Source organism: Pyrgilauda ruficollis, unplaced genomic scaffold (genome assembly GCF_017590135.1).
Source record: "Pyrgilauda ruficollis isolate IOZ18807 unplaced genomic scaffold, ASM1759013v1 scaffold3, whole genome shotgun sequence".
In the NCBI taxonomy this organism is placed as follows: Eukaryota; Metazoa; Chordata; class Aves; order Passeriformes; family Passeridae; genus Pyrgilauda; species Pyrgilauda ruficollis.
Window position 1 is genome coordinate 18,328,681 of NW_024524377.1, and position 25,530 is coordinate 18,354,210.

The window sequence follows — 25,530 nt, forward strand, 5'->3', positions numbered from 1 at the left end:
GGGAGAATTTAGTCCTACAGAAGTAGTGAAAATTTGGTTGTTTCACAATACAGATAAAATTTTGTGTTTTAAAAAAAACATGTTTTCTGATAACACATCGATTCATTTTGTTTCATTTGTTACTTTAGGGACAGTGAAGAAACATTTTCTTAATAAGAAAAAACACATATTATCTTAACTGATCCAGTCTTTATTGTTGGACATGAAGAAAAGTGAGTATTGTTTTTAGTAAAAATAGCCTTCTGAGGGACAGCAGTGTGCTTTGACCCACTGCCAGAACAAAGCAAAACTAGAGCTGGGTATTAAAAAGGGTTTGAGGTCCTTTTTGAGCCTTGTGGATCCATTTGTAGTCCCAGCTTTTCTGTCCTTGACACTGTAATATCAGGGATATCTTCTTTCAAGTGCTTTATGTCCTGGGGTCAGGAAGAAGAGTCTGGTTCAGCATCCATCCATGCATCCATCTCGCCTGCTGTGTTGCACTTACCCACACACTGTTCTCTCATCCTCGGTGTTTCAGCTGAGCATGAAGTAGTTTCTTCCACAAACTACTGCACACTGCTTGCTGCTAATTTCAGTCAGCTGCCTGAGAGGCAGCTGTGCTTCTGTGTGCGTGACACTACAAAGAAACAGACAATGTAAGATTTTTTTTCACCTTATTTTGAAGTAAATATGCCTGCTGGTGGATTTGTGATAATACTCATGATGTGCAGTCTATACAGAAGGAAGCTTGCTTTACTCAGCGCTTAGAATAAGAACCTTTGCATTTGGTTACCAGAGCAGTGTCTAAGGAGAGCTTGTTAGAATAGCTGTTTAATAGGATAAATAAGTCCTTTGTGGGAATGGCCTGTTCTTGATGATTGATTTGCTGAAGAAAACCATTTTCAGCTTAAAAATGAAATATCTGCCGAAAGGAGTGGACAGGGGGAGTTCATGTTTGCACAGAGCCTGGAACAGTTCAGTGAACACTTCCTTGATCCTGGATCTATCCAGGATCTTGCTTTGGTCAGAGATACTAGGTGCCTTTAAATTCAGGCAAACAGTGGCGCAGGACTGGTGTAAAACTGGAAGACAACCTGAGAACAATTGTATTTACTGTTGTGGGAGTTTCTGGTCATCTTAGTGACTTTATCCATCCTTATCAATGATTTCTTGTAAGGCAAAAAATACGCCCCTTGATGTCCTGATAAAAAGATGATTTTCCCAAAACTGCCAGACACCTACTTTTTATCAACCACTCTCAGTGAATATTGCAACAACAATAACAGGCATAACAATACAGGCACTGGCTTGCAGGTATATGTAAATATGTAAAAATAATTGCAGGTCTAATAATTGTAAGAAGCTATATCGCTTCTCTCCTTCCCCTCCCCACCCTTTTCTCTCTTTAAAAGAGCAGTGCTGTGGTGTGGTTTTTCATCTGTCTTCAAATGTTGGCATATCAAACCTCTAGCAACATGGTGAAAGCACTTCCTAATTCTGTTGCCTTTCTCTTTTCTAATATTCCTTTAAATTATTTTGTTTTCCATGCAGATTGCTGGTTGGAGCTCCTCGGGAAAAGGCCTTTCCAGCCCAACAAGCCAACAGAACAGGAGGGCTGTACAGCTGTGACATTGCATCTCCAAATACAAATTGCCTGCGTGTCAAATTTGATGAGGACAGTAAGTTCTTTAGTGCTTTTGTTTTGAATTGAAACAGTTGTCTGGTCGTTCTTGTTTGATGTCCTTTCCTGAGGCACTGTATCAGACGGTTTCTTCTAGGGATTTATACGTAACAACTTTTTGCATCATAGTAAGCTGTAGCTTAATTGTGAAGTCACTATGAGATGCTTAAATCTTGGTAGATTCTTACTGTTTTGTAAGTTGATGTAGCATGAAGTAATAGAATAGAAGTTTAATAAAATGGATGCTGTTAGTGATAAAATGTACGGATACTGCCACCTGCAGACTATCTGGTGTTCTGTATGAACAGTCTCCCCTGACATGGGCTTCAAGAAAAAACAAACAAAAAACCAAAATCAACCAACAAAAAAAAACCCCAAAACCAAAAAACAAACAAACAAACAAAAAAAAACCAGAAAAAAGAAAACGTCGCGAACTGTTAATATTTGAAGCCGTTTTATGATACTTTGCAGCTGACCCAAGGATGGAGAGTAAAGAAGACCAGTGGATGGGTGTAACTGTCCAGAGTCAGGGGCCCGGAGGAAATGTGGTGGTAAGTGCTAAAGGACTAACTTACAAAAATGTCTGGGGTGTGCAGTACATGGTTCTGAATGGTCTGTGTTTCTGTGCAGCTTGCTGAAAGGTAACTTGCCTAAGTTTACTCTTTTGATTTCTTGTAGGTAAGGACTTAAATGTCTCCTTAGCAAAATAAGGCATTTGAGGTTGTAAGAGCTTTAAATTATTTTTCTGTGAGTTAGCCTCTCTTTATAACTTTTTTAACAGTCTAGGATGGCCAGTTTATTTTCAAGGGGTACACTTTTTTTTTTGGTCATATACACATTTTTTCTTTTAAATACTACTAGCTGCAGAAATAGAGAAGAATAGTGTGTAAGGCTGTAAAAGTAACAGGTTATCACCAACCTGTTTTCCAAGATGATGAGCCTCACTTCAGCTTTTATCAGGGACTTCCACTGAGTAGTTCTGTGAATTAATGTGGTCATTGCACTGCAGTAAGCCTACTTGCTATTCTTTATTTTATGCAATACATTGGTACTTTTTATTTTATATTAAACAGAAAAGGTTTTTGGGAGTTATGAGAGAAAGAGTTTAAAAAGTAACATTCTCAGTTAAATAAAAACCTCTTGTTGTGCTGCAGGATACCAGACACATCATAAAACAGGTGTGCAGTGAAGCTTCCTCATCTAATTGGAGGTTAATGTCACTGCTTCCAAACCTGGGGGCAGGTGACTTCAGGATGTGGATCTGGTTATTTAAGCATTTAGAGGCAGTAATAACTAGCTTTGGTCTGCCTCAGAACCCAAAGTGGGAAGGAACGCATGGAAACAGTCCTGTTCACTGAATAATCAGTCATCAACTAATGCTATCTTGTCTTTTCGTGGTAAGTGGGGAGTGCACTTCTTAGATGGGGTGTGAGCAGCCTGGAGGTCACTGCAGCAGGACAGTATTGCAGTGCTCTACTGTGGGGCAGCTGGGTGTTTGTATAACTTTTAGGCCTTGATAGGAACCATAGAAGAGGTTTGTCAGCTGAGATAAACTTTGCTTGTGCTCTTCACACAACCTGCTACATCTGAGTCTTCCAGAAACACTGCTGGCCAAGGCATTTGATTGTTCACGTTTTTTTACAATGGTTTGGTGGTTACACTGCTTAGCCAGTGGCTGTTTGTCCTTTGTGTTAAATATTTGATGAGAATTCTTTTCCCAGGGGTAGTCTGAAAGAATAAGGAACAGGATGTGTTTAGTGCTTCAGCTCTGCTCCAGTGACATTTACCCTGTAAGTGGAACATCCAACAGAGGAAGTAGAAGCAACTTCCCTCCCCTCCACTGGAAAAGCTTTCAGCCTCTGCTTAGTGGCACTTTTCTGTAAGGGGCAAGTTCTGAATAGTCTTGGGTAGATGGTAGTTGAACCAGCTTCTTGTGTCCTGCATGGGTGTGTCAGTCCTTTGAGAGCTGTTGGGAAACAGCCACTTCTTTCTTTGAGAGAAGGTGGTTTTCTCCTTACTTCTTGAAAGAGAGGGATTTAGTATCAGGAAGGGCTTTAGGGATTTAACCCTGTGGCCTTCCTTGACCATGAAGCAGACTGCTTTGCCTTGTATAGGTCGGTGCCCAACCTTTCCCATGTGTTGCCTGTAGAAAACATTGGATTCTGCACTTAGGTGTGTCTGCAGGGTGCCTTACAGCGTTGGTAGCAGGAGGGACTGCTGGAGGAGCCCTGCCTTCTGTGGTGACCCATGTCCCACACACAGAAACATCAACATTATTTCTTCTGTCTTGCAGACGTGTGCGCATCGCTATGAGAAAAGGCAGTATGTAAACACAGTGCAGGAAACCCGGGATATCATTGGAAGGTGCTATGTGCTGAGCCAGGACCTCACTATTAAGGATGATATGGATAATGGAGTGTGGAGCTTTTGTGACGGTCGTTTAAGAGGCCACGAGAAGTTTGGTTCCTGTCAGCAAGGTGTTGCTGCTACTTTTACTAGAGACTATCATTATATTGTGTTTGGTGCCCCAGGCACTTACAACTGGAAAGGTATGACTTGGCTTCCTTTCTGCCTACCCTTCCCATTTCCTCTGAGATTGCTCTCAAAGGTTGCATCCAGAGTTTCAATTATTTATTTAGGGGAGAGTTGATAATAGGGATGTAATGATTTTACCCTGTTTTTACAAGATGCTATGCTTCTGTATTAACATTTACTGAAGTTTCTTTAAATATCTTGGTGTGTATTTATGAATAATGGAACTTTGCATGTATGTACAGCAAATTTTTCCCTTATTAGTGGGATTGAGGGCTTACTTGGACACTTCCATACAGGAACAAACTACTAACTTTGTATGAGTTACTTGGCCAGCCCTTTTTCTGCATTTGAGCAAATGTTAGATAGCTGCTGAACTCTTTGTTTATTCTGCAATATTCTCTCCTTTATTATTTGTGAAGTTTGTGGAAGCCAGTACTTTCCAAAATAAATACTGAAGGATTGCAGGAAGATAACAGCAATATTACATATATTCATATCTAAATCCATGCATGTCCATGTAAAATTTCATGGATAATCTAAGAGCCAAGTACTCTGTGTCATCTAGGAGATTCTCCAAAACATAAGGGGAAATAAACCGTGGACATTCTTTGTTAGTTGACATTCAGAAGCATCTAAATGCCCAGTTCAGTCTCTAGAAGTAATTTTTCCCATCACACTTCATTACCCCAACAGCTGTAAATACTTTCCTCTTGAGAACATGTGATCCTCCAAGCACTGCATTTTTCCCCCTCGTACACCTGTGCCTGCTGTATGAACCGTGCAAAATCAGTGTGTTAAGCTCTGGCACAAGGTGTACTTTAGTGAAAACTTAATCTTCCACGTATCTGTCAACAAAATCTGACTGACCTGAAACAGCATGCTGAGTGCAGACAACATTTTAGTTTAATTGCAGAGAAGTGCTAGTACAATCTTAACAGTACTCTTCTGTGTAATGGAAAAACATGTTTGTGCTTGCCAAAACCTTAATTATGCCAATTGATAAAAGGGAAGCACACCTTTTATTGAACAATAGCTTTTTTTCTTCTTAAATGTACTGTTTCTAAGTATAATGGTGGTGTTTGTCAAAATGAAATGTAATTTTTTTAAAAATTCCTGCGTGATTACCTCCTTTTTAAGAGAAGCTTTATAAGGCTAAGAAATACAGGATGAGGGTGGTTTATGACCAACCAGTTCAGTGGGGGGTTTTTTTGAGAATTTCCTTAGTATCCCATGTTTCCAGATCCTTGTATGGCTTCTTTGTAGAGCAGCATGAGCTTCTGGCACACAGAACAGAGACAAAACACTAACCCAGTGCACTATTCTGTGTTTGTCCCATTTTAACAGCAGTCACTATGTCATTCATCATAATTAATATAAGTTGGGAACATTCATTTATTATTTTTCTCACTTATCATTTGTTTGCTTTTATTTTATCATTTCATTTTTTCAGGGGTGGTTCGTGCAGAGCAAAAGAATCAGACATTTTATGATCTGGGTATCTTTGATGATGGGCCTTACGAAGTTGGTGATGAGAGCCGCCAGGATAAGAACCTAGTTCCTGTTCCAGCTAACAGTTACTTAGGTAGGATTAAGTACATGTGGTAGATCTCTTTAGGTCTCTTAAACATTTGTGATCCCAGCCTGGTGTGATGATCTGAAACGGGAGCAGATGTTCCATTGCGGACCTGTAACATGTTAACTCTTTGGGATAATTCACAGCCTCTCTCCACATTTATGGGCCAGTTTTAAGTGTAAGATGATACTGCTGAGGTACCTAGAAGAGCTGCTGCTGTAATGTGAGATTCAAGAGCTGTGCCTAGAGCCTGTGGAATCTCCAGGAGTGATTATAATCACTGTGATGGGTCAGTACAATGAATGGGTCTGTAGACCTTAGTTACACAGTCTCTGCTATGTAGTATCAGAAAGTTTTAAAAATTTGAGTTTCTGTTAAGTAACTGTTAAGGTTGTAGATTTTTTTCTCCTGGTAGGTAAGTGCAATTCTTCTGTTCTTCATGTTTTTAAAACTCCAGTGGCTTTTAACAGACCTTTAAAATGCCATAATATAAATACTGTTTATATTTTACTTGTGTGTCTGTTGCAGGAGGTGAATCTCTTGCTCTTTGTGCAGTCAGGAAAGCAGGAATATGTCCTTAGGCCAATGACCTTGGTGTACACCAGGGAGATCCACTGAAAAGGCTATGCTTCATTTTTGGAAAGGCATTAAGTGTAAAGAATCCTTCTGTTCCAGTGCAGATTTCTGTGGTGTGTTGATCCACTGCTTTTGGCATATGCAACAAATAGAGTTTTGGTAACCTGAGACTGGAATTTCTGTGTGAGTGATGGAAAGCTGAATAGATGGGAAAGACATTGCTGATGTAAAAAGTAAAAAAGCAAGTCAAGAAGAGAGGAAACTTAGAGCTACATATATGTTAGAGAAAGAGAACATAAACTTCTGTTAAGTATCAGCAGTAATTACTGGGTGTAAAGGTAACTAGAAAAATCATCCTAAGAGCTTAGATTAGACAAGCTGATAGCATCTTCTGGTGGAATAAGCATTGAGAAGTGCTGTGGAGGCCGATGCCTTTTGCTGTGAACAGTCATACACTCTTTTTCCAGTTGTGTAACCAATGCATTTATCTCCTAAATGTAAATGCGGCCTTGATTTGTAATAATCAGAACCACTTCCAGGCAAGCCAGCTCATCCCAGGCATGACTGTTCTGTCTGTTTAGACCGTAAGCAAATGTGGTTATAGGTGCTTTGCTTAACTACTTTTTTTTTTCTCTTCAATCTTTCACTCATATTTATAGGTCTTCTATTTTTGACAGCTGTATCTGATACTCATCCAGATCAGTTTGTGTACAAAACATTGCCTCCCAGCATACAGGTGGACAAGTCAGTGGATGTAATGATGAATAGCTACTTAGGTTTGTGACCACTTGAGGTGGCAGCATCTGGTCAGACTTAATCTCCAGACCTTTGTCATGATCCTCTCCCCTCTATCCCCTCTCATATCGAATATATTATAAGTAAAGCATGAAAGAAACAGGGATTCAGATAAAGGGGAGACAGTAAAGTAACAAGGCTTCAGAGAAATTATGATTTATCATGCACTTCTCCAAACCTTCTCATCCTTCCCCCAGCTGAGACGCCCTCAGTTTTTTCTGGAACTGTCTCATTGTGAATTGCTGTAATTGAGAATTTCCATAGTAGTGGTGAAGTGTTTCAGAGGGAGACTCCCATCTGGCTGGTATCTTCCTTCCTTGCAAAATGGGCATTTTTCTACTTTGGCCTTTACTGGCTATATTGGTATATGCAGTATTGTCTATTAACTTGGTTTTTCATATTTTAAAATGTATTGTAAGACTAAATTAATTTGAACATGCCATTTTTAGGGCTGCATTAACTTAAAATTGCTCATTTCACCATTACTGTGTAAGCTGATTCTCAAATACTGCATACATCATTCATATGAGAATGCTTGTGCAGAACAGTTTGCATGTTTGTAATAGAACGATACTGACTTTACTTAGGAGGTTTTCTGATAATTTTGCCAGAGGTGAAGTACTCAAGCTATATTCAAGTGGTAAAGCTGTAATTGTGTCCAAGCTGTACGTATCCTGTGTTTGGTGTCCGTGAAAAGCAGGTCCAAGTGAGCAATGAAGTACTGTGTTTTGTGGGGAAATACTAACTGTAATGTGTGGAGGAGTGTTTGTGGGAACATACAAAAGTGTTGACTTGCAAATACACATCCACCAGTGCAAACAGAAAAGGGGAATTCCCAGCCATAGCACACTGTATTTTAGACAAAACTTGTATTCCATATACCACTTTAATATAGCTGGGGAAATGTAATTTTTTCATATTACGATGCAAGCTGCTACTCAGTTAATTTATACTTTATTTCTTTCTCTGTTAAAGGTTTCTCTTTGGACTCTGGTAAAGGAATTGTCTCCCAAGATGAGATGACTTTTGTGTCTGGTGCCCCAAGAGCAAACCACAGCGGAGCAGTTGTTTTACTAAAAAAAGAAAAAAATCAGAGAGCACTTTCCCTGGAGCACATGTTTGAAGGAGAAGGGCTGGCTTCCTCTTTTGGCTATGATGTTGCTGTTGTGGACCTCAACAGTGATGGGTATGGCTGTGGTTAACTCCTGCTGCTTGTATAGTAAAGGATAGTGATCTTGTTTATTTCTGCTTTGGTTTTTCACATTAGAAATATAAAGAATGACAAAGCCCACCTTCCATGCTTTCCTGGAGGAAATGGTGAGCGTCTTGAGAATCAATCAGGATAGAGTCCACCTTTCTAATAAAGAGTTTTATTTAAACAATTACTGTAAACAGAGAAAAAAGAAACCAGTCTCCTACCCCAAGAAGACCATAGAAGGTCTTTGTATGCTGTTAAGGGAATAAACCAGCTTGCAGTGTCAGTGGGGCTGTTGATGCCTAACCAGTTAATGCACGTTTTAGTCTTTCTTCAGCAGCTCTCTGGGCAGCTGATCTTGAGATCACAGTCTGAACAGTTATTCTTCAGAGTTCTTCTACAAAAGCATTGCCTTTTTTTCTCTTTTAACTCTAAGCTGGCAGGACATCGTTGTTGGGGCCCCGCAGTACTTTGACAGAAGCGGGGATATTGGGGGTGCCGTGTACGTCTACATGAACCGCCAAGGCAAATGGGCAGGGGTGAAGCCTCTTCGCTTAAACGGAACCACTGACTCCATGTTTGGAATTGCAGTAGAAAATGTTGGGGACATTAATCAGGATGGATATCCAGGTAAATGGAAAACAATGACAATAAAAATGTGTGAGATTGTCTAGCCAATGCCAGACTTGCAACGTCTTACCCTTTGATTGCATGCTGCAGAAAGAACAAGAATGATTTTAGATGTTACAACTTATTTTCACCAGATATTGCGGTAGGGGCTCCATATGATGGTTTTGGCAAAGTATACATTTATCACGGATCCAAGAATGGAATAAATACAAAGCCAGCACAGGTAATGAAATAACCTTTACTATGTAATTATATAATTATTCTTGAACAAAATTAAAGCAATGACAGGGCTACTATCCATCTTCCTTTCCGTTGCTATTACTGGGGTGTTGGGTGCACAGGAAAGTCACAGGGCCCTTCAAAGATTGCACTGCTGACAGGAAAGATTAGGAGTTCCTGATATTAATATATATTTTTATTTCTGGGGCTGTCCATTATCACCAATAATATGTGCAGAAGGAAAAATATGCATAGATAAATAAATTCTGGGTTTAAAAAAAAAATCTGGTGATGTGAAAACTAGTAGTTTCTTTGTTTCTTTCTTTCATTACTACTATTTCACTTCCTTCTTAAAAATGTTTGGTTATTTGTTGTTGGTTGGTTTGGTTTTGGTTTTGTTTTGTTTTGAGGGTCACTATGTCCAATTTGCAGGGTGGGAATGGAACTTCATTATACTCCCTAGAATACTGCTTGAATACTTTACAGAATACTACTTCTGTTTCAAGTGTTTATAGTCCATAAATACTGTAAATGAAGATGAACTACACTCTCAGCAGATCAGTAATTTCTGGTACTCACTTCTATTGCCAAGTAACTTCTTGGAAGAAGAGCAAATCATCCTGGCACTTCAGTATCCTTTAGCTGTACTGAATACAGAGGTCCTATTTCACAGGTCCTATTTCATTGTATCTCTCTCCCTCTTTTGTCTCTGGCTGTAAGACAGTTAATGTGCACTTGTTACTTATTTTACCTTTATCACTTTTAAATGTCTGAATTCCCTCAATCTGTTTGCTTTTTAGATTCTTGATGGTGAAAAAACAAACACCAATTTCTTTGGCTACTCTATTGCTGGAAATATGGACCTGGATAAAAATTCCTACCCTGATGTTGCTGTTGGTTCCCTGTCAGATTCTGTAAATGTGTACAGGTATTATATATGGAACCTTAATTAATTACACCAGGGCTTTGGGACAAACAGCTTTACTTTTCAGGCAGAACAGCCCTTCCTACAATTTATGCTCCCATCTCTAAGGTGTATAGTTGGTGTGCACATGATAGTAATGTTCTTAAATACACTGGAACAGCGCCTGAGAAAAGCAACTCACATGGCTTGTGGAAGAGAACAGAGTAGGTGGTAGAGGAGTTGGTCAGATTATTTAGCATTCTGCTTACTCCAAAGGAGCTTTAATCTTTTGCTGATAAAGGCAGGACAAAAACTTTTACCAAGGTGAGAACAAAAACCTCTTATGGTGACAAACAGTGAAAGGAGTGGCTCAGTTAAAGGGAGCAGGTGACTTACCAGCTATTTTAAACAACCTTTCGATGCTTTAATGAGAACAGGATCAGCTCATTTGTTCCTTCATGTAAAATATCTTCTCACTTCCATTAAAGAGAAAAGACAAGTTGTCAGGCAGAAGTATGGTTACAGCCTACATGCAGAGGAAGCAGGAAATAAAAAAATCAAAGCTCTTATGAACATGAATCTGAATGAACTGTAGAACCTATAGTTGGTCCCAGGAGCTGAATTACTACTGGTGGTAGAAACCACCACTGAATTCTCTGTTTTTCGTAAGTCTGTAGAAAGACAACAACAACATCACATTAGTGTAGCCTGCTTTCCCCTCAGGATCTGTAGTTGTTCTTGGTGACCTTTGCTTAGCTTTTAATAATTTTCAGGTTTTTTTTCTAACCAGTGTCAAAGCCAAACTCTGTATTTCTTGGAGTGTCTTTGTTGCAAATCAGTGCAGGTGTGGAGGGAATCTGATCTTCACATTAATTATTTCATTAATCTTAACAGAAATTACTTCTTTTTTTACATCTTCTTTTTATTCCCCATTTTTCCCCCAAATGAAGATCTCGGCCTGTGATAAGCATTAGAAGAAACATTACAGTACAGCCTGATAGAATTGATCTAAAGAAAAAGAACCCTGAGGACCATGGTGAAATCAGGTAAATGAAGAAAGAAATTACTCTATCAGAAGCCTTTGTATTGAGCTTTCTACTGTTAAAATTCATTCAGTGATATGTTTAAGTGAAGGGATGTGAGAGTTATGCAGGTTAAGGAAAGGCATCTGCATATGTTAATTCTGACTTCCTGAATTTCTTCAGGCTGCTGTGCTAAAGACAAGGTGTGGAATATGTCCTTCTCATAATGTTCATTTTTGAAAATGAATGTCACCTTGCCTCTTCAGACTTCTAACACAAGTATCTTGGCTTGAACAGCTTTGTCTTGAGTAGAAACATAAGAGCAAATGCTTAATCGCTTATTAACATTTTTTTCTTGCTTTATAATTCAGTCTAGTAAGCAGTAAATACCACAGTCATAATGTGTGGTAAGACTGATCAGTTAAAATGTTTCGTTCTGTTGGACCATGCCTTAATAAAAGTTAATACTAATTTCTTTGCACTTTTTACAGGATGGATGTGAAAGCATGTTTTAAATATACTGCAAACCCCAGACATTTAAATCCAAGAATAAGTAAGTTCTGAAGATAAATATTTTTGATCTGTTTGTCAGATGGTTTTTTTTTTTGGGCTTTTTTTTTTTTTTTTTTTTTTTAGAATTCATCATGGAAACATATTACTCAAATTATAGTGACTCAGACAGTGACTGACAAATTTAAAATGTGACTCAGTGCTAAGCTCAGCTGTTGCACAGTCTGAATTTAGAGTCATGCTGGTGTGTTAAGCTGTTCTGTGGATGACAGACTAAAGCTTTCTAAGTAATACAACTGCCAGTGAGCAAATGGCTTCTATACAGACCCAAACCATTTTGTCTCTCTAGGTTAGTGCTTCTTTAGAGAACTGTAAATCTATTTTAAGGCCAATTTTGTACATTAGTGAGCATTATTTCTTATTGGAGGCTTACTCTATGAATGTATCCTGTATTCATGAAAATGGTTTTGTGCAAATCATTAACTGAAATAAAAAAGTCTGCGTTAATAGGATAAGACTGGAACACTGTGCCATAAAGATGTAAAGCACTTGTTACATTGCTGCAGTTACTACCTCTTGGAGAACTGTGTAGGATTTTGAGAGGAAATGAGAAGAACTTTAAGCCCAATAACCCTTTTTCTCCTGTGTTGTCTTGAGTTCCTCAGTTATTTTTAAAATCCAAAGGCTGTGCCCGAATGAGTGCTGGTCCTTTAGCAGGTGAAGTGCTTGCAGCTCTCAGTGCCTTGGCACGCTCAGCGCTGTTTCCGTCTGTGCAGCACTGAATTAGCTCAGTGAAGCAATCATTAAAAGATGCACCAAGTTCAGATCTAGGAATACATGCCTCAGCACACAACTGGACAGCTCTAGTTGTACTTATGCTTTCAGTGTTCAAATTACCAGTGTATCTTGACCGAATCCTGCTGTCTCTCAGGTGCCATTTGGGACGCAGCAGGAATCCCTTACAGCGCAGTTGGGGTATTTGCAGTGGGTAGCTCAGCCCTCTGCTGGCTCCGTACAGCAATTACAGCCCCCCAGCCAGTCCCGCATGCCCAAAGGAACGGTTTACTTACGGACTAACAGGACTTGGTTTAGAAATTTTCTTTAGATTCACACACGGGGTACTTGGCCCTCAACTGTGGCAGGACAAAACTGACATGGAGGAAGTTTTTTTTTAAATGACTGAAAACAGTTTATGAAGCCCAGCACTGTCTGGAACAGTCTTCTAGAATAATGCTTAAGATCGTATCTTGTGAAATTAAAGTTGTTTTAAAATGGCAATGATTCTTTTTTTTTATAGTAACCTACTTTATTTTTTCACATAGAGATCAATTACACGTTTGAAGTGGAAAACGAGAGGCGGCAGCTGGGCCTGCCCTCCCGGGTGCGCTTCAATGACCACTCATCTGATCAGTTCACTGCAAGTACAACCCTCAGGGGACAGAACTCATGGGAGTGTGTGACTACAAAGCTTATACTGCAGGTAAGGGAGAGGATTTTATTTATCTTTCATTTAGATGCACTTAAAAAAAAGAATGCTCTTTTTTTAAGCAGCCTCATGGAAGGAACCTTTTTATATAATTTTGTACATAATTTCAAAGTCATATGCAATAAAGACTTCAAAAATAAGAACCCACCATAGTTTACTATTCTCTGCACACTTGCTGCTTCCTCCTGTTGTCTTTCTTGCAAAGTATGGATAAAAACTGTAGCCAGTGCAGCACACTCTGGAGGTCAATAGAGCTGAACTAATTTAGAACAATAGAGAGGGACTAAGTTCCAGAAACAGAGAGCTGCTTCCAGCAGAGATAATTGTTACAGAATTGTATGGTGTGACTGTTCAGGAAAAGAATTTCATCCCATGGGTTTTGGAGTGGACGAATGGGCAAGGCAAGGAAGCTTGGTATATGCTCTCTTGACTTGGCTGCTGTAGTGGTGCCTAGAGGTGGTCCTGCTCCAGAGGCTAAACAGATTCCCTCTCCATGGCTCAGCAGCCTCCAAGGCTGCTTTTGATCACAGCAGATTAAAGAACTTTAATTTATAGAATAGAATCATAAAGTGGTTTGGGTTGAAAGGAACCTTAAGGATCATCTAATTCCAACTCCTGTGTCAGGGGCTGTGACACCTTTTACTAGACCATGTTACTCAAACCTGTTCCAGTGTGTTATTTTACTATAGCTGTGTGAATTTCACCTGCCTGAACTACTGTCTGTGGTTCATGGAATTCTTAATGGTGAGAGAAATTTTCAGATTGGGAAACCAGAGGGGAAAAAAAGACAATAGTGCTGGGCTCTTTGTGTTCCTGATTTTAGAAAATGCTGAATTTACATAGAGTACAAAAGCTCACCTTTGTGTTGTTTTTTTTTTTTTTTCCTCTGCACTGTATACTAATGATGCAATTTAAAATATTTTAACAGGAAAAAATTAAAGATAAGCTGCGTCCCATTCCAATATCAGTCAGTGTTAAAATTGCGGGCCTGGAGTCACCATCCAGGAGAAAAGAGAGTGCACTTCCAGATCTTACACCAATTCTAAATTCAAATGAATCTGAAACAGAGACCACAAAAGTAAGCCTTTGGTATCACATATTCACAAAAATCTGCGCTTCTACAAATAACTTAAAATAATTAATAATTAAAAGACTGTAGAAAACTAAATTATGTCCAAAGGAAATAACTGGGGTGGCACTGGACATGTAACTATTGGATTACTATATTTTGTTCTGAACTTGTTACAAGATGTTATGAACTATGTACTGTGTTCTGCATCAAAAGTGAAGATGGTATATAGCTCCTCAGTTTCTTCCCTCTCCCCAATAAGTTTAGGAGGAAATGTACTTTTGATTAAAAATAGAAATTCATTGTCCCCTGCTGGGAACATTTGTCCAACATAACAAGATATGTACATTCTTAATTCTTCCACTGTTAGGATGCTGGAATAGCATTTGAGTAATGACTGCAGCAGTGACATAGAAGGGAGGGAATAACTCCATTAAAAATTCTCATTTCCTCAGTGTTTATTGAAGAATCAGACTGAAAGATGTATTTTCTCATAAGAAGTGTACTTCTCATTTAGAATATCCAACTGTCCTTTTTAGTCACATTTAAAGTTCTAAACTACCAGCATCAAGGGCTGTATCTCACAAAGCAAAACTCAACAGGCAAGAATTAAGTCAGGTTAAAATCTGAACTCTGTCCAGGAAAGTGCCTTGTGAGTACCATGTAGATGCTTCATTCAGTGTGCTTCAGAAGGCTCATTTTAAGCTACTGTTCTGTGTGTCAGGTGGTAAAATTGGTTTGGTTTTATTTAGGTGGAGTTCTTAAAAGAAGGATGTGGAGAAGACAATGAATGTCACAGCAATCTTAAGCTTCAGTACCGGTTTTGTACGAGAGAGGGAAATGAAGACAGGTTTACTTATTTACCACTGTAAGTCTCAATTAATGCACTTCTAAAGTTCAAATTATTAAAAAGTCCTTAAAGGAACTTTTAGGAGAGGATTTTGGGAAAGAGAGCAGCTTTTTTCTGTGTCTGGCAAACACAGCCCTTGGTAGTAGTATTGATTTGTCAGGGTGAGGAATGGGGGCAGAGGGGAAGAGCTTGAGAAGAAGTAGTTCAGAGTTGAATGGGTACTAAGTGGCCATAATAGTGCAAGGGTGGTCTAAAAGAAAAAAAAAAACCAAACCAATTTAAGACCTGGAGAAATTATATTCTAAACCAGCCTTGCAGTAGTTTATTGTGTGACACAGTTAATTATTTTGCAGATGAAACTTGACTGTATGACAGCTTGATAGAGTATGGTCTCATAGCCCAAGAGAAGTTGTTACAGAGAAATGCAGTGATGATTTAATTTTAACACATGCCCAGCACCTTTGCTGCATCCCTCCTTCCTGGAGGGCCAGTGAAATTCGAGCAGGGGTAAAACAAACAAACAAACAAACGTTTATTTACTGCCAGCAGACATTTTTAGCAGCGAGTGCCACACTCGGAAGCCAAACCCATGTATGCTTTACAAGAATAAAGCAGGTCAGTAGATTGATTTGGAGAAAATTCATTACTACATGAGTCAGATGCAAGTGCTGGTTCAGAAATACCATAAACTCCTCATTACTTGAGGGATTTATCATCCTGTTCTTCCTCTTCACTACTGGCCGCTGTCAGATGAAATACTGGTGTGGGGGAAAAACCCTGTGACTATGCATGTTCATAATTTTACTATAATTCTTCCTTAATAAGAGGAAATTGGATTTGGATAAACAATCATAAGAAGCAAACTTGCATACACATTTGTTTTCCTAATGCACAGAACCCTGTACATTCTGTTTCTGTAGTGAAAATGGCATGCCAGTGCTTGTTCTAAAAGACCAGAAAGATATTGCCCTGGAAATAACTGTGACAAACAATCCATCTGATGTTAAAAATCCACAGAAAGATGGTGAAGATGCATATGAAGCTAAACTAATTGCAACTTTCCCAGACAGTCTGACATACTCTGCATTCAGAGAGATGAGGGGTTATCCTGTAAGTATTTTTAAGAGAAAAAATACTGAAAAATTTAAAATATTTCCAGCACATTTTTACTTGTAAATGTGTTCTGTTTAATCAGGAAAAACAGCTAACATGTGGCGCTAACCAAAATGGTTCTCAAGCAGAGTGTGAACTTGGAAATCCTTTCAAAAGAAATTCTAATGTAAGTTGCACTTTACTCTAGTTGTACAATCTCATTCTGACTGACTGCAGTCATCCAAAGGTCCTGTGTGTCGCAACTGGAAATTTAATTTGGATCTGTCTTTTTAACTCTAGAACTTAATACTGAAATTGTCTATAACATTTAATGTATCAATATATCTTATAAAGAGCTCATGTATTTTATTATCTTCTTTCTTGTTTAGGTAACCTTTTTTCTGATCTTGAGTACCACTAAGGTTAATGTTGATACAACAGATTTAGACATTAACCTGAAACTGGAAACGTAAGTTTTCTTCATGTGCACGCACCTGCACTTTGCTTTGATATACAGTTGTAGACATTTTGAATTTATTTGTTTGATTCACAGAGGTAATTTTAATAGTATATTAAAATCACTAAATTTGTAAAATAAACACCATTGTTTCCTTTTCATTGTAGAACAAGCACTCAAGTTAATTTGACTCCAATTACTGCTAGTGCTAAAGTGGTTCTTGAATTGCTTTTATCACTCACTGGGTAAGTGAGGATAGCATGACAGATTGGGGGGTCTGGGGACAGTTGTGCTTCAGACTCATTAAAATCTGATTATTCTCCTTTCCCACCCCCGCCTGAACAGAGTTGCTAAGCCTTCTCAGGTATATTTTGGAGGTAACATCATTGGCGAGAGTGCAATGAAATCTGAAGATGATATTGGGAACCTCATAGAGTATGAATTCAGAGTGAGTAATTTAGATTAATGCCAACAGCTGTTTTTAATCAAATGCACAGCTTATTGCTTTATGCATATGAACACTCAGAAAAGTTGCTATAATGAAATTTACTTTCTTTGTCCCAAAATCCTGACTTCCTGTTCAGAATGTGCAGTTTGACTGCGGGCTAAAGCCTCTTTAGGCCTTGATATTTTATGATCGTATTCTGAGGAACTGCCTGAGGTTGCCTGCACACTTTTTTTGGAGCAGTTCATGCACATTCAGTTGTCAGGTATAAAAGCCCCCCCAGGGAGGGAACAAAGTTAAAGCAGAACCTGCCTGGGGCCGGCCCAGGCTTGGCTGGTACACACAGGCAGCAAGAGCAGGCTGAGCACAGAGTAAGTGCAAGGAAATGACTAAGAGAAATTAAAGTCCATCTCTACTTCTTTCTTTACCTGGTCCATGTATTATAGCAGCAGCAGTTAAAATATCTGATTTAGACCTTGCTAGCATGATCAGTAACACTAATGAAGTAAAAAAAAAGAGGTTGGGAAAAAACTTCCAGACTTACAAGAGCAAGAGCTTGTTCTCTGTGTCAGAGTTCATCAGAAACTTGCAGTTTGCCTCAGTTACGCAACTGACTGATTTGTTAACACTGAATTTGAGTTGTCATTTCACACAAAGATTAATTTCTAAAAATCAACAACTAAAACTTGTCCAAGTCAATAGTGTTTTCAGGAACTAAATCCCTCTGAAAAGTATTTCACAGTTTAAAGAATGTTTATTTTTAACAGGTAACTAACTTGGGCCGACCACTGAAAACATTTGGCACTGCTTCCCTTGACATCCAGTGGCCAAAAGAAATTAGTAATGGCAAATGGCTGCTTTATTTGATGAAAATAGACTCCAAAGGCTTGGAAAAAGTCTCCTGTCAACCCGAGAATGAAATCAACAGTTTGCATGTTGCGGTATGTTACCCTGTCTTCTGTTGGTGAATTGGTGCAACATGGAAGCACACCACAGCAAGTGAGAGTAAGGCATGAGAGCTTGCCTCTAGAAGAAGTTACTGTTTATCTGAAGCAGCTCACAAGCACAATAAATGACCAGTGTATCAGTGAATAAGGCTATCAGGAGAATTCATAACAGCTAATGAGCTGATATGCTGAAGGATAGATGCTATGACACAATGACTGTTTTTGCAATGGGCACTGCTGTAATAGGCTCTTATACAGGATGAAACTGCTGACTGTTCTAACAAATTTCATCAGTATTATTGAAAACTGCTCAGTAATAAAAACACCTGAGTTCTTACTCAAAAAACAATAAATAACGAAATATCTTCCCAGCCTAGGGGCATTCCATGTTCTTTTTTTGAAGACAAGGGGCTTGAACTTAAATTTATTTATTTACAACAATTATAATAAAAAGCAATTTTCATTGTCCTGGATTGTGCCTATCTAGCAAAATCTTTTTCCTTAAAACTTAAGCTGCATTTTTTCCTTCTTCATATAATCTTAAGATTATATGGGAGGAGTTTTTATTTTCCACCATTAAAACTGCATGCACATAAACCTGTTTTTGTCAGATCATTGTATTAGTTAATATAACTTGGAGTGTAATTAGTATATAGTTAAAAAACCTGTATCTACTGACCTTAGCACATTCGTACTCTTTTAACCATTAATACCCTTTATCTAGAAATATAAATGGAAATAGCATTGAAAGCTTTATGAATCTAAACCTCTGCTTGCCCTATTAAAGAAAATAGTCTGTTGGCCTTTCTTTTGGTAATCTCAAATTTTATTCTTACCAGTAAATATAGGTAAGTAGAGATATATAATGCTGTCAGTCGTGCTGATTTTGAAAGAAAAAAACACTGAGCTCTAGTTTCTCTGCTTGTATGAATTTCAAAATTCTTATGATAAACTGCGTTTTAGTTTTTTACTTTTTTTCCTTGTAGGAATCCCATAACTCAAGAAGAAAACGTGAAGTTGCAGAGAAGCAGATTACAGACAGCCAGGCATTTTCTTTATTCTCAGAAAGAAAATACAAGACCTTGGTAAGGATATTGCAACAGCTGTCTTCTTGTCAGATACCTCTCTTGGCCCTCGAAAGAGGGCTTTTCTGAGTTTGGCAGAGTGAAAGAAATTCTCTTTCCCTTCTATTTATCTTATATCCAAATATTGATGCTTTTAAAATTTGAACATTTAGATCATCTGCTGTGAGGAAGAACTAGGAGAGAATATCTGCATAGTTACTTACCTTAAAATAAGCAAGTAATAACATCTTCATTATATTTTCCCATTGCTGTCAGTACAAACAGTTAGTGGTTCTTGCATGTAGGTATGATGCATATAATCCAATCTTTAATCTTGGAGTGAGGTTTAAGCAATCTGTGAAGACTTGATCTTATTCACATGTAGAAATCTGTAATTGCAGAGCTGCAATGTGAATGCACGCTGTGTGGATATAAAGTGTCCCCTGAAGGGTTTAGACAGCAAGGCATCTATTGTGCTGCGTTCCAGGCTGTGGAACAGCACCTTCTTAGAGGTAAGTCCTCTTACCTGCCCTTTTTGAAAGGTTAGAGTTCTTTCCTGTTCTGGGTCTAATATTTGTGTTTTATTTTGGAACAGGAGTACTCAAAAATGAATTACCTTGACATTGTTGTTAGGGCTTCTATCAGTGTTCCTGCTGCAGCTAAGAATGTTAAACTCACAAATGAAGTTGCTCAGGTAGGTTCAGTGTTTATGCTAACCACGTGTTATGGTTGTGGTTGTTCTAACCTTATTTCCAAAGACCAGGAATTAAAAAAATTTAAAACAAAACTAGCTAAAAGTTTAACTTTCTAACTGAGTTTTCAATTATTGATAATTTCTACCTTTTAATTGGGTTGAAAAAATTCATTACCATAATCAAATGATACCAGAGGGAATTTTTTCTTTAAAAGCATTTTGTAGAAGACATCTTGTTAGAGGGGAGGTAAGATTGTATAAATTGCAGCTTTCTAATGAAACATGTACCTTCTAAAATACTCCTTCCACCTGCACATTTTCTGTCCCTAGGTGCGTGTTACTGTATTTCCTGCAAAACCAGTGGCCCTTTATACAGGAGTTCCATGGTGGATCATTGCGGTGGCTATCCTTGCTGGAATACTCATGCTTGCACTGTTGGTATTCTTACTATGGAAGGTGAGCTTTTATTAATGTGGTTATTTCTTATTTTCCAGTCTATAACTGACAAGATAGCAAACTAATTAAGTATCTGGGACTCAAAATAGGGCAAAACTGCACAAATCATGCATTATCAGTTTCTCAGTTTTGCAACACTTGGAATGAAAATGGTTGTACACGCAGACTTGTCACATAATGTTTCCGTTTTCACATCCTCAAAAGGAAGTATTTTGAGCTCCAGATGAAACTTGAGACAAATGTTCAGAGGCCACAGTTTGATACAGATGGATGGAACCATTGGGACCCTCTGCAGTTAGGTGTAAAATGTCATGTGAGCTATATACAAATGTTTTAGTAGGGCGCTGTTCTCATAACGTCAGAAATACCATTAAACTGATAGTAGATAGAAATAACCAAAAGCACAGTATTAATACATAGCCATGTGTGCTGGTGAATTTCTTATTATTGCTTTTTTATGTTAGAAACCTTAAAGAAATAAATAAAGAGGTATAACAAATGGTTAACTATTTGCAAAAGAAAAAATCAAGTATCTTTTTTCTAATTACCTTTGTAAAAATGCCAATTATTTCTGGTCCCAAGTATAACAGAGCAATCCTTTTATTTGTAGTTTTTATAGGTGTAGGCAGTTAGTATTTGCTGTTATGGGACAGCAGGTTATTATGGAAGAGGAGGTGAAGAATATCCTATCTGTCACTTTTTTTTCCCAGTGAAACTGCAGCAGTTAGCTTTGAGGAGCTATTTGCTGCAAGTTTCTTCCTATAGAATAGTCCTGATTTCCTTATTTTCTAAATAATGCCCAGCTGCTCCTGTAAATACTCTTGATGAATGTATACTGGGTAGGCTGTTAGGTTCTAACTACTAGTGTTCTACTGTGCATTAAAATAACAAACATTTTTCACATGCACACACAGTGAAAAATGCTGGTTTTGATGACACAGACTGTGATGTTCTATGAAGGACAAACATCATACTGGAAAGACAGATACATCATTGGTTTAAGACAAAAGCTTATATTGAAGGGGCCAAAGCAGTAACTGGTTTTCTTCTGCACCCTGTGGTTTTGTCTGTCCCGTGCAGTTGTCCACAAACAGGTTTCTGTATAGGCTTCTTTCTGCTCTTCACAGCCACATTCACTTGCTGTGACATTATTGTAGCTTTTCTTAAAAAAAACCCAGATTCTCTACAAATTTATCAAAATGTCTCTGAAATAATATTCTCAGGTTAGTGTGTTAATAACCAGGTTATTTTATTCTGTCATTGTATAGATCAAGTTAGCCCATGAAGTTCTCAGATCTAGAAACAGCTGAGTTCTTGTGATGACTTTTTTATTTTTGTTTCTTTGGCCTGTGAAGGGATAATGGGAAGACAGCTGACAAACTTAAGTCAGTTTTAATAGGTTTGACTTCTTCCAGTCCACAAAAAATGACTAAATACCTTGCTTCCTTGTAGTGTGGTTTCTTCAAGAGAAATAAGAAAGATCATTACGATGCCACATATCACAAGGCTGAGATCCATGCTCAGCCATCTGATAAAGAGAGACTTACTTCTGATGCATAGTACTGATCTACTTCTGTAATTGGTAACTGATGATGTTTTTTAATTTCTAGCTGTGGCACATGCTATGGTTGCAGTGGCTAACTGTGAAGCTTCTTCTGCATAAGTTCTATTAACTTTTGGATTTCAAGCTGTCATACTTGCTTGCTCCTTGTGTTGATAGATTTTCAGCTTTTGGTGCATGTGAACACACAGAGGTTTACCCTGGTCTAAAATGCTTTTTTTTTTTTTTTTTTTTTTCCAAAAAACCATGGTGATCTGGGCTTCAGTGTTTTTTTAATTTATGCTTTAACATTACAAGTAAGTCTTTAAGCTTGCAAGATGGAAATCAACACTGTAGAGTTAAGATGGAAAGATAAGACTACAGCAACAATACATAAATTTGCTTTACTAACCTTTAGTGCATGCTGTACATGTTGCTCACATTGGAGAAGGGTTTTCATAGTGAGAATTTATCGTTGTGGAAATATCTGTTTTACTTGAGTTCTTAGGTGTACTTCTCTAGGAACACACTTTGCTGAAGTTAGAAGATGCATGATGATTTATGCTTCCAGCAATCTCGATTCCACTTAAGATATTACATGCATGTACATTGTATCCATAAGTGTGCTTGGATAAGGGAGTGGGGAGGAATTCTTTATTAATTATTTCAAAACAGTATTTAATGAAACTGTGAGATGGCTAAAGATTTGGTCTTTGCTCACTGTAATTTTTTAAAATTCAATTCTAAGTTCTAATATTAAAAAACCCCCAAACTATTGACCAAACAGAACCAGAAAATCCAGCACCCTAAATAGTATGAAAGAAAACTTGCTCGCTTTAACATGTTCTTACCCCCGGCCGTATCTAATGACAGCTGGATGGCACAATGTCTCTTAACCTGAATCTTGGTCCATAAGGATGATCTGTGATCCATAAGGATGTAAAGCTGAGTGTGTAGCAGTCATTATCTTTGTATATTGTGGCTATAGCTCCCTTTTGTTTCGGAAATTAATTTTAGTCCATTCCTTGATATTCACAATCAGTTTTTACAGCAGCTTTGAATAAAAACTGCTGATTGCAAACAAGCTGTTACAGGTTTCATCCAGGGTGACTTCCCATGGCAAGCAAGACTCATGCTTCTAATACAGCGTATGTGTAGGTAGTTCAGGTGACTGAAGTGGAAATGGTGCTTTGAAAACTAAGGCCCTTAGGGTGACTTTCTTTGAATGTTCTGGAAATCTTTCTGTAGGTTCTTAAGGGTAAATCATGTCATCATACAGAAAGACACTGAAATACATACCTATCTTTGATTCAGGAGAAGCAGCTTTCCTGTGTATAGCAGTAAATGTCCTTATTAGATGAATGAACAGCTTTGTACTGAAGGAAATCTTTTTAAGGCATTTGATTACCACGGATAGTCAGAGCATGCCCTTTGTCTTTAACTGCTGCTGAACAGCTAATACAGACCTCTTGGCTCACATTTTGACAGCTAAATATGCTACATAATTTTTTCAATTTTCTTACCTGTATATTTGCATGAAGGAAGAATTTACTGCCTCTGTAGTTGTAGTACTTTGGCAGCAACTTACACCTAAACTGTTCTTTTCCTTCTTTGCGCAGTGCGGGTTCTTCCGGCGTTCCAGGTACGAAGACAGTGTCCCCCGCTATCACGCTGTAAGAATTCGAAAAGAGGAGCGACAGATCAAAGATGGGAAAAGCCAAGACCTTGAGACAAAACAGTGGTTCACCAAATGGAATGAAAATGAAAGTTATTCTTAGGCAAAAATGTTGTTCATCCACAAAGTTCAGATAGAGGTTAAGGTTTTCATTCATGGAATACTGATGGAGTTAGACCCGTGAACACTACGGACATTCATCATTTGATTGTAGATATTACTACTTATATTGAGGCTTTTATTTGCACAGTTAAAATGGCTTCAATAGACTTCATCTGCCTTATTTAATTTCCACACTGCCTCTACATCCCCCTTAAATCTAACCCACACTTCAGATAATATTATGCTGATGTGGGGTCTTTCCTGCAGAATAAGCAAAACCACTACAGCAGACCTTTTGATCCTCCTGTGATCCTGACTTTCTTCCTAGTTATTTAAGGCATGCATGATTAAGGTCAAGATGAGTTCTCTATTGTTCCCTCAATGCACAGTGCTTTATAAACACACAGTGGCCTTATCACACTTCATTCAAGTATAACTGAAGACCTGCAAGTCTGCTTTAGTCATAACCTTTGCCTGCTGCAGTAGTTAGGGCTTAACAAAAAGCATCATCTTAAATTACACGTGCAATGGGTCATGTTGCTTGATTTTGGGTTATTTTTTTTTTAAGAACAGACTGTGTGATTCTTGCTCACACCAGATACACACAGGTTTTTTTTTTTTTTTATTGTAAGAGAGGCTTGAATATTAGATGTACTTTCTGTATATATATATTTTAGTCATTTTTGTATTTATTTTTATTTTAAATCATTGTCTTTGACTAACTGGTAGGCTGAAGACTACTGAATTTTTAAATCCACTGTTCTGGTTTTTGTGTTTCTGTGTTTCAACTTCAAAGTATGAGACCTGAGGCTTTCACTGCATTTTAATAAATCACTGAAGGTGCCAATGCTTTCTAAAATGTAAATATTTATGCAAATGATGTGTATGGGTGCTTTCTTTTCCTGATGCTTGTAACATCAGGTCCTGTAACATGATTTGTATATTACTGTGGACTGTTTAACAATTTGGACGCCAAACTGAAGTAATGTTTTAGATGCCATTTTATACTCACTGCAATAAAGTGAAAAGTCCTTTGGAAACCTCTTTCCAGCTTCATAAGGACTTCTGGGTTGGCAAAAGGCCTTGACTACTGCAACTGTTGTATAGCTGTATAGCACTTGGAGGCTATGGATGCCTTGCTTACCTTCACTGTCGGGATCTGAGCTGATCCACGTTGAGACTACTGAATCATCTTGAATACCTGAATGTTGATAAAAGCAGAACCATGTTATTAGTAATCTGGTTATTGTAACATAACTGAGAAAATGATTTAAAGAGTTTACTTTTTTACCCATATTCTGAAGCCTTGGTACTATTTAAGAATAAAGATTTAGCTCACAGTTGTTTATTCCACATGGAACAAGATTCTGCTCAAAAAGTATGCATGTTAATTGCTTCTACTATGAACTATGCAAAAACCTCTTGGTACTTTTTCCCTTTATAGGGTAAAAACCTGCTAGGAGGGCAGTTGTCAAATATCTTATTTTTACTGCTAACTTTGAATGTACCTTCTTGGAAGGTGTGGTCACCTAAAAAGTTACCTTTAGTGTTAACTAAGATGAGTCTATTAAACTAGGTAATCTCAGTATGTTATGACCCTGACTTCATGAGGCTTACATAATAATGTATTAATATATTTAGATATTAATACATAATTATGTATTAATGTATTTTAGAATCCTAGCCTATTTGCTTAAAGGCTCAGCAGCATCAGAAGCCAGGCTAATCAGGGGCTAAGAAGCTTAAGAAATACCCCTGAGTATACAATCAGATTGTGGCCCTCATCTAAGAAAATGAATGTCTTAGCAGTGTTAAAATTCTTGAAAAATAAGTCACGTCACTGGTATATTTTTATCTCAAACTTCTCTTATACCAGCTAAGAATGCTACATCATTCCATGATTAGAAGTTACCTGTGGATATTTGTATAGGAGTGTGAAATAAATTTTTTTGAATTAAAGATGGTCTTGGTAATAGTTATTTTACCACACTTAACTGAGGTGGCCACAGTGAAGTTCCCTAGAAGAACAGGCTG

General features: G+C 38.0%; 1 protein-coding gene and 1 long non-coding RNA gene across 13 annotated transcripts in view; one reads left to right on the forward strand and one right to left on the reverse strand.

Moving 5' to 3' along the window:
- ITGA6 (integrin subunit alpha 6) overlaps positions 1-25,455 on the forward strand; it is a 41,683-nt gene extending 16,228 nt beyond the window's left edge. The window contains exons 2-26 of one of the 2 annotated variants that reach the window (XM_041473148.1): positions 1,531-1,658; positions 2,132-2,211; positions 3,954-4,209; positions 5,646-5,777; positions 8,115-8,325; positions 8,771-8,964; positions 9,099-9,187; positions 9,984-10,111; positions 11,038-11,133; positions 11,601-11,662; positions 12,942-13,099; positions 14,034-14,183; positions 14,927-15,042; positions 15,945-16,134; positions 16,220-16,303; positions 16,506-16,585; positions 16,741-16,818; positions 16,919-17,021; positions 17,786-17,959; positions 18,952-19,050; positions 19,431-19,541; positions 19,625-19,723; positions 20,054-20,179; positions 21,632-21,761; positions 23,339-25,455. In XM_041473148.1, coding sequence (XP_041329082.1) covers positions 1,531-1,658; positions 2,132-2,211; positions 3,954-4,209; positions 5,646-5,777; positions 8,115-8,325; positions 8,771-8,964; positions 9,099-9,187; positions 9,984-10,111; positions 11,038-11,133; positions 11,601-11,662; positions 12,942-13,099; positions 14,034-14,183; positions 14,927-15,042; positions 15,945-16,134; positions 16,220-16,303; positions 16,506-16,585; positions 16,741-16,818; positions 16,919-17,021; positions 17,786-17,959; positions 18,952-19,050; positions 19,431-19,541; positions 19,625-19,723; positions 20,054-20,179; positions 21,632-21,739 — 3,052 coding nt within the window. In that variant the 3' untranslated portion in view covers positions 21,740-21,761; positions 23,339-25,455. The remainder of the gene's footprint in view (positions 1-1,530; positions 1,659-2,131; positions 2,212-3,953; positions 4,210-5,645; positions 5,778-8,114; positions 8,326-8,770; positions 8,965-9,098; positions 9,188-9,983; positions 10,112-11,037; positions 11,134-11,600; positions 11,663-12,941; positions 13,100-14,033; positions 14,184-14,926; positions 15,043-15,944; positions 16,135-16,219; positions 16,304-16,505; positions 16,586-16,740; positions 16,819-16,918; positions 17,022-17,785; positions 17,960-18,951; positions 19,051-19,430; positions 19,542-19,624; positions 19,724-20,053; positions 20,180-21,631; positions 21,762-23,338) is intronic. The other variant, XM_041473149.1, reaches the window with a different exon arrangement.
- LOC121356552 lies at positions 176-23,381 on the reverse strand. Of its 11 annotated transcripts, none has more exons than XR_005955578.1 (7): positions 23,243-23,379; positions 22,132-22,253; positions 19,254-19,418; positions 10,484-10,613; positions 9,763-9,896; positions 485-616; positions 176-413 (listed from the first exon to the last, which is right to left on the reverse strand). It is a non-coding gene; the product is annotated as an uncharacterized LOC121356552 (long non-coding RNA). The 11 variants fall into 11 exon arrangements; XR_005955581.1 differs by adding an exon at positions 13,964-14,163 and having other exon boundaries at positions 176-616; positions 10,484-10,563; XR_005955579.1 differs by having other exon boundaries at positions 176-616; positions 22,132-22,345; positions 23,243-23,381.
- Positions 25,456-25,530: the final 75 nt, after the last annotated feature.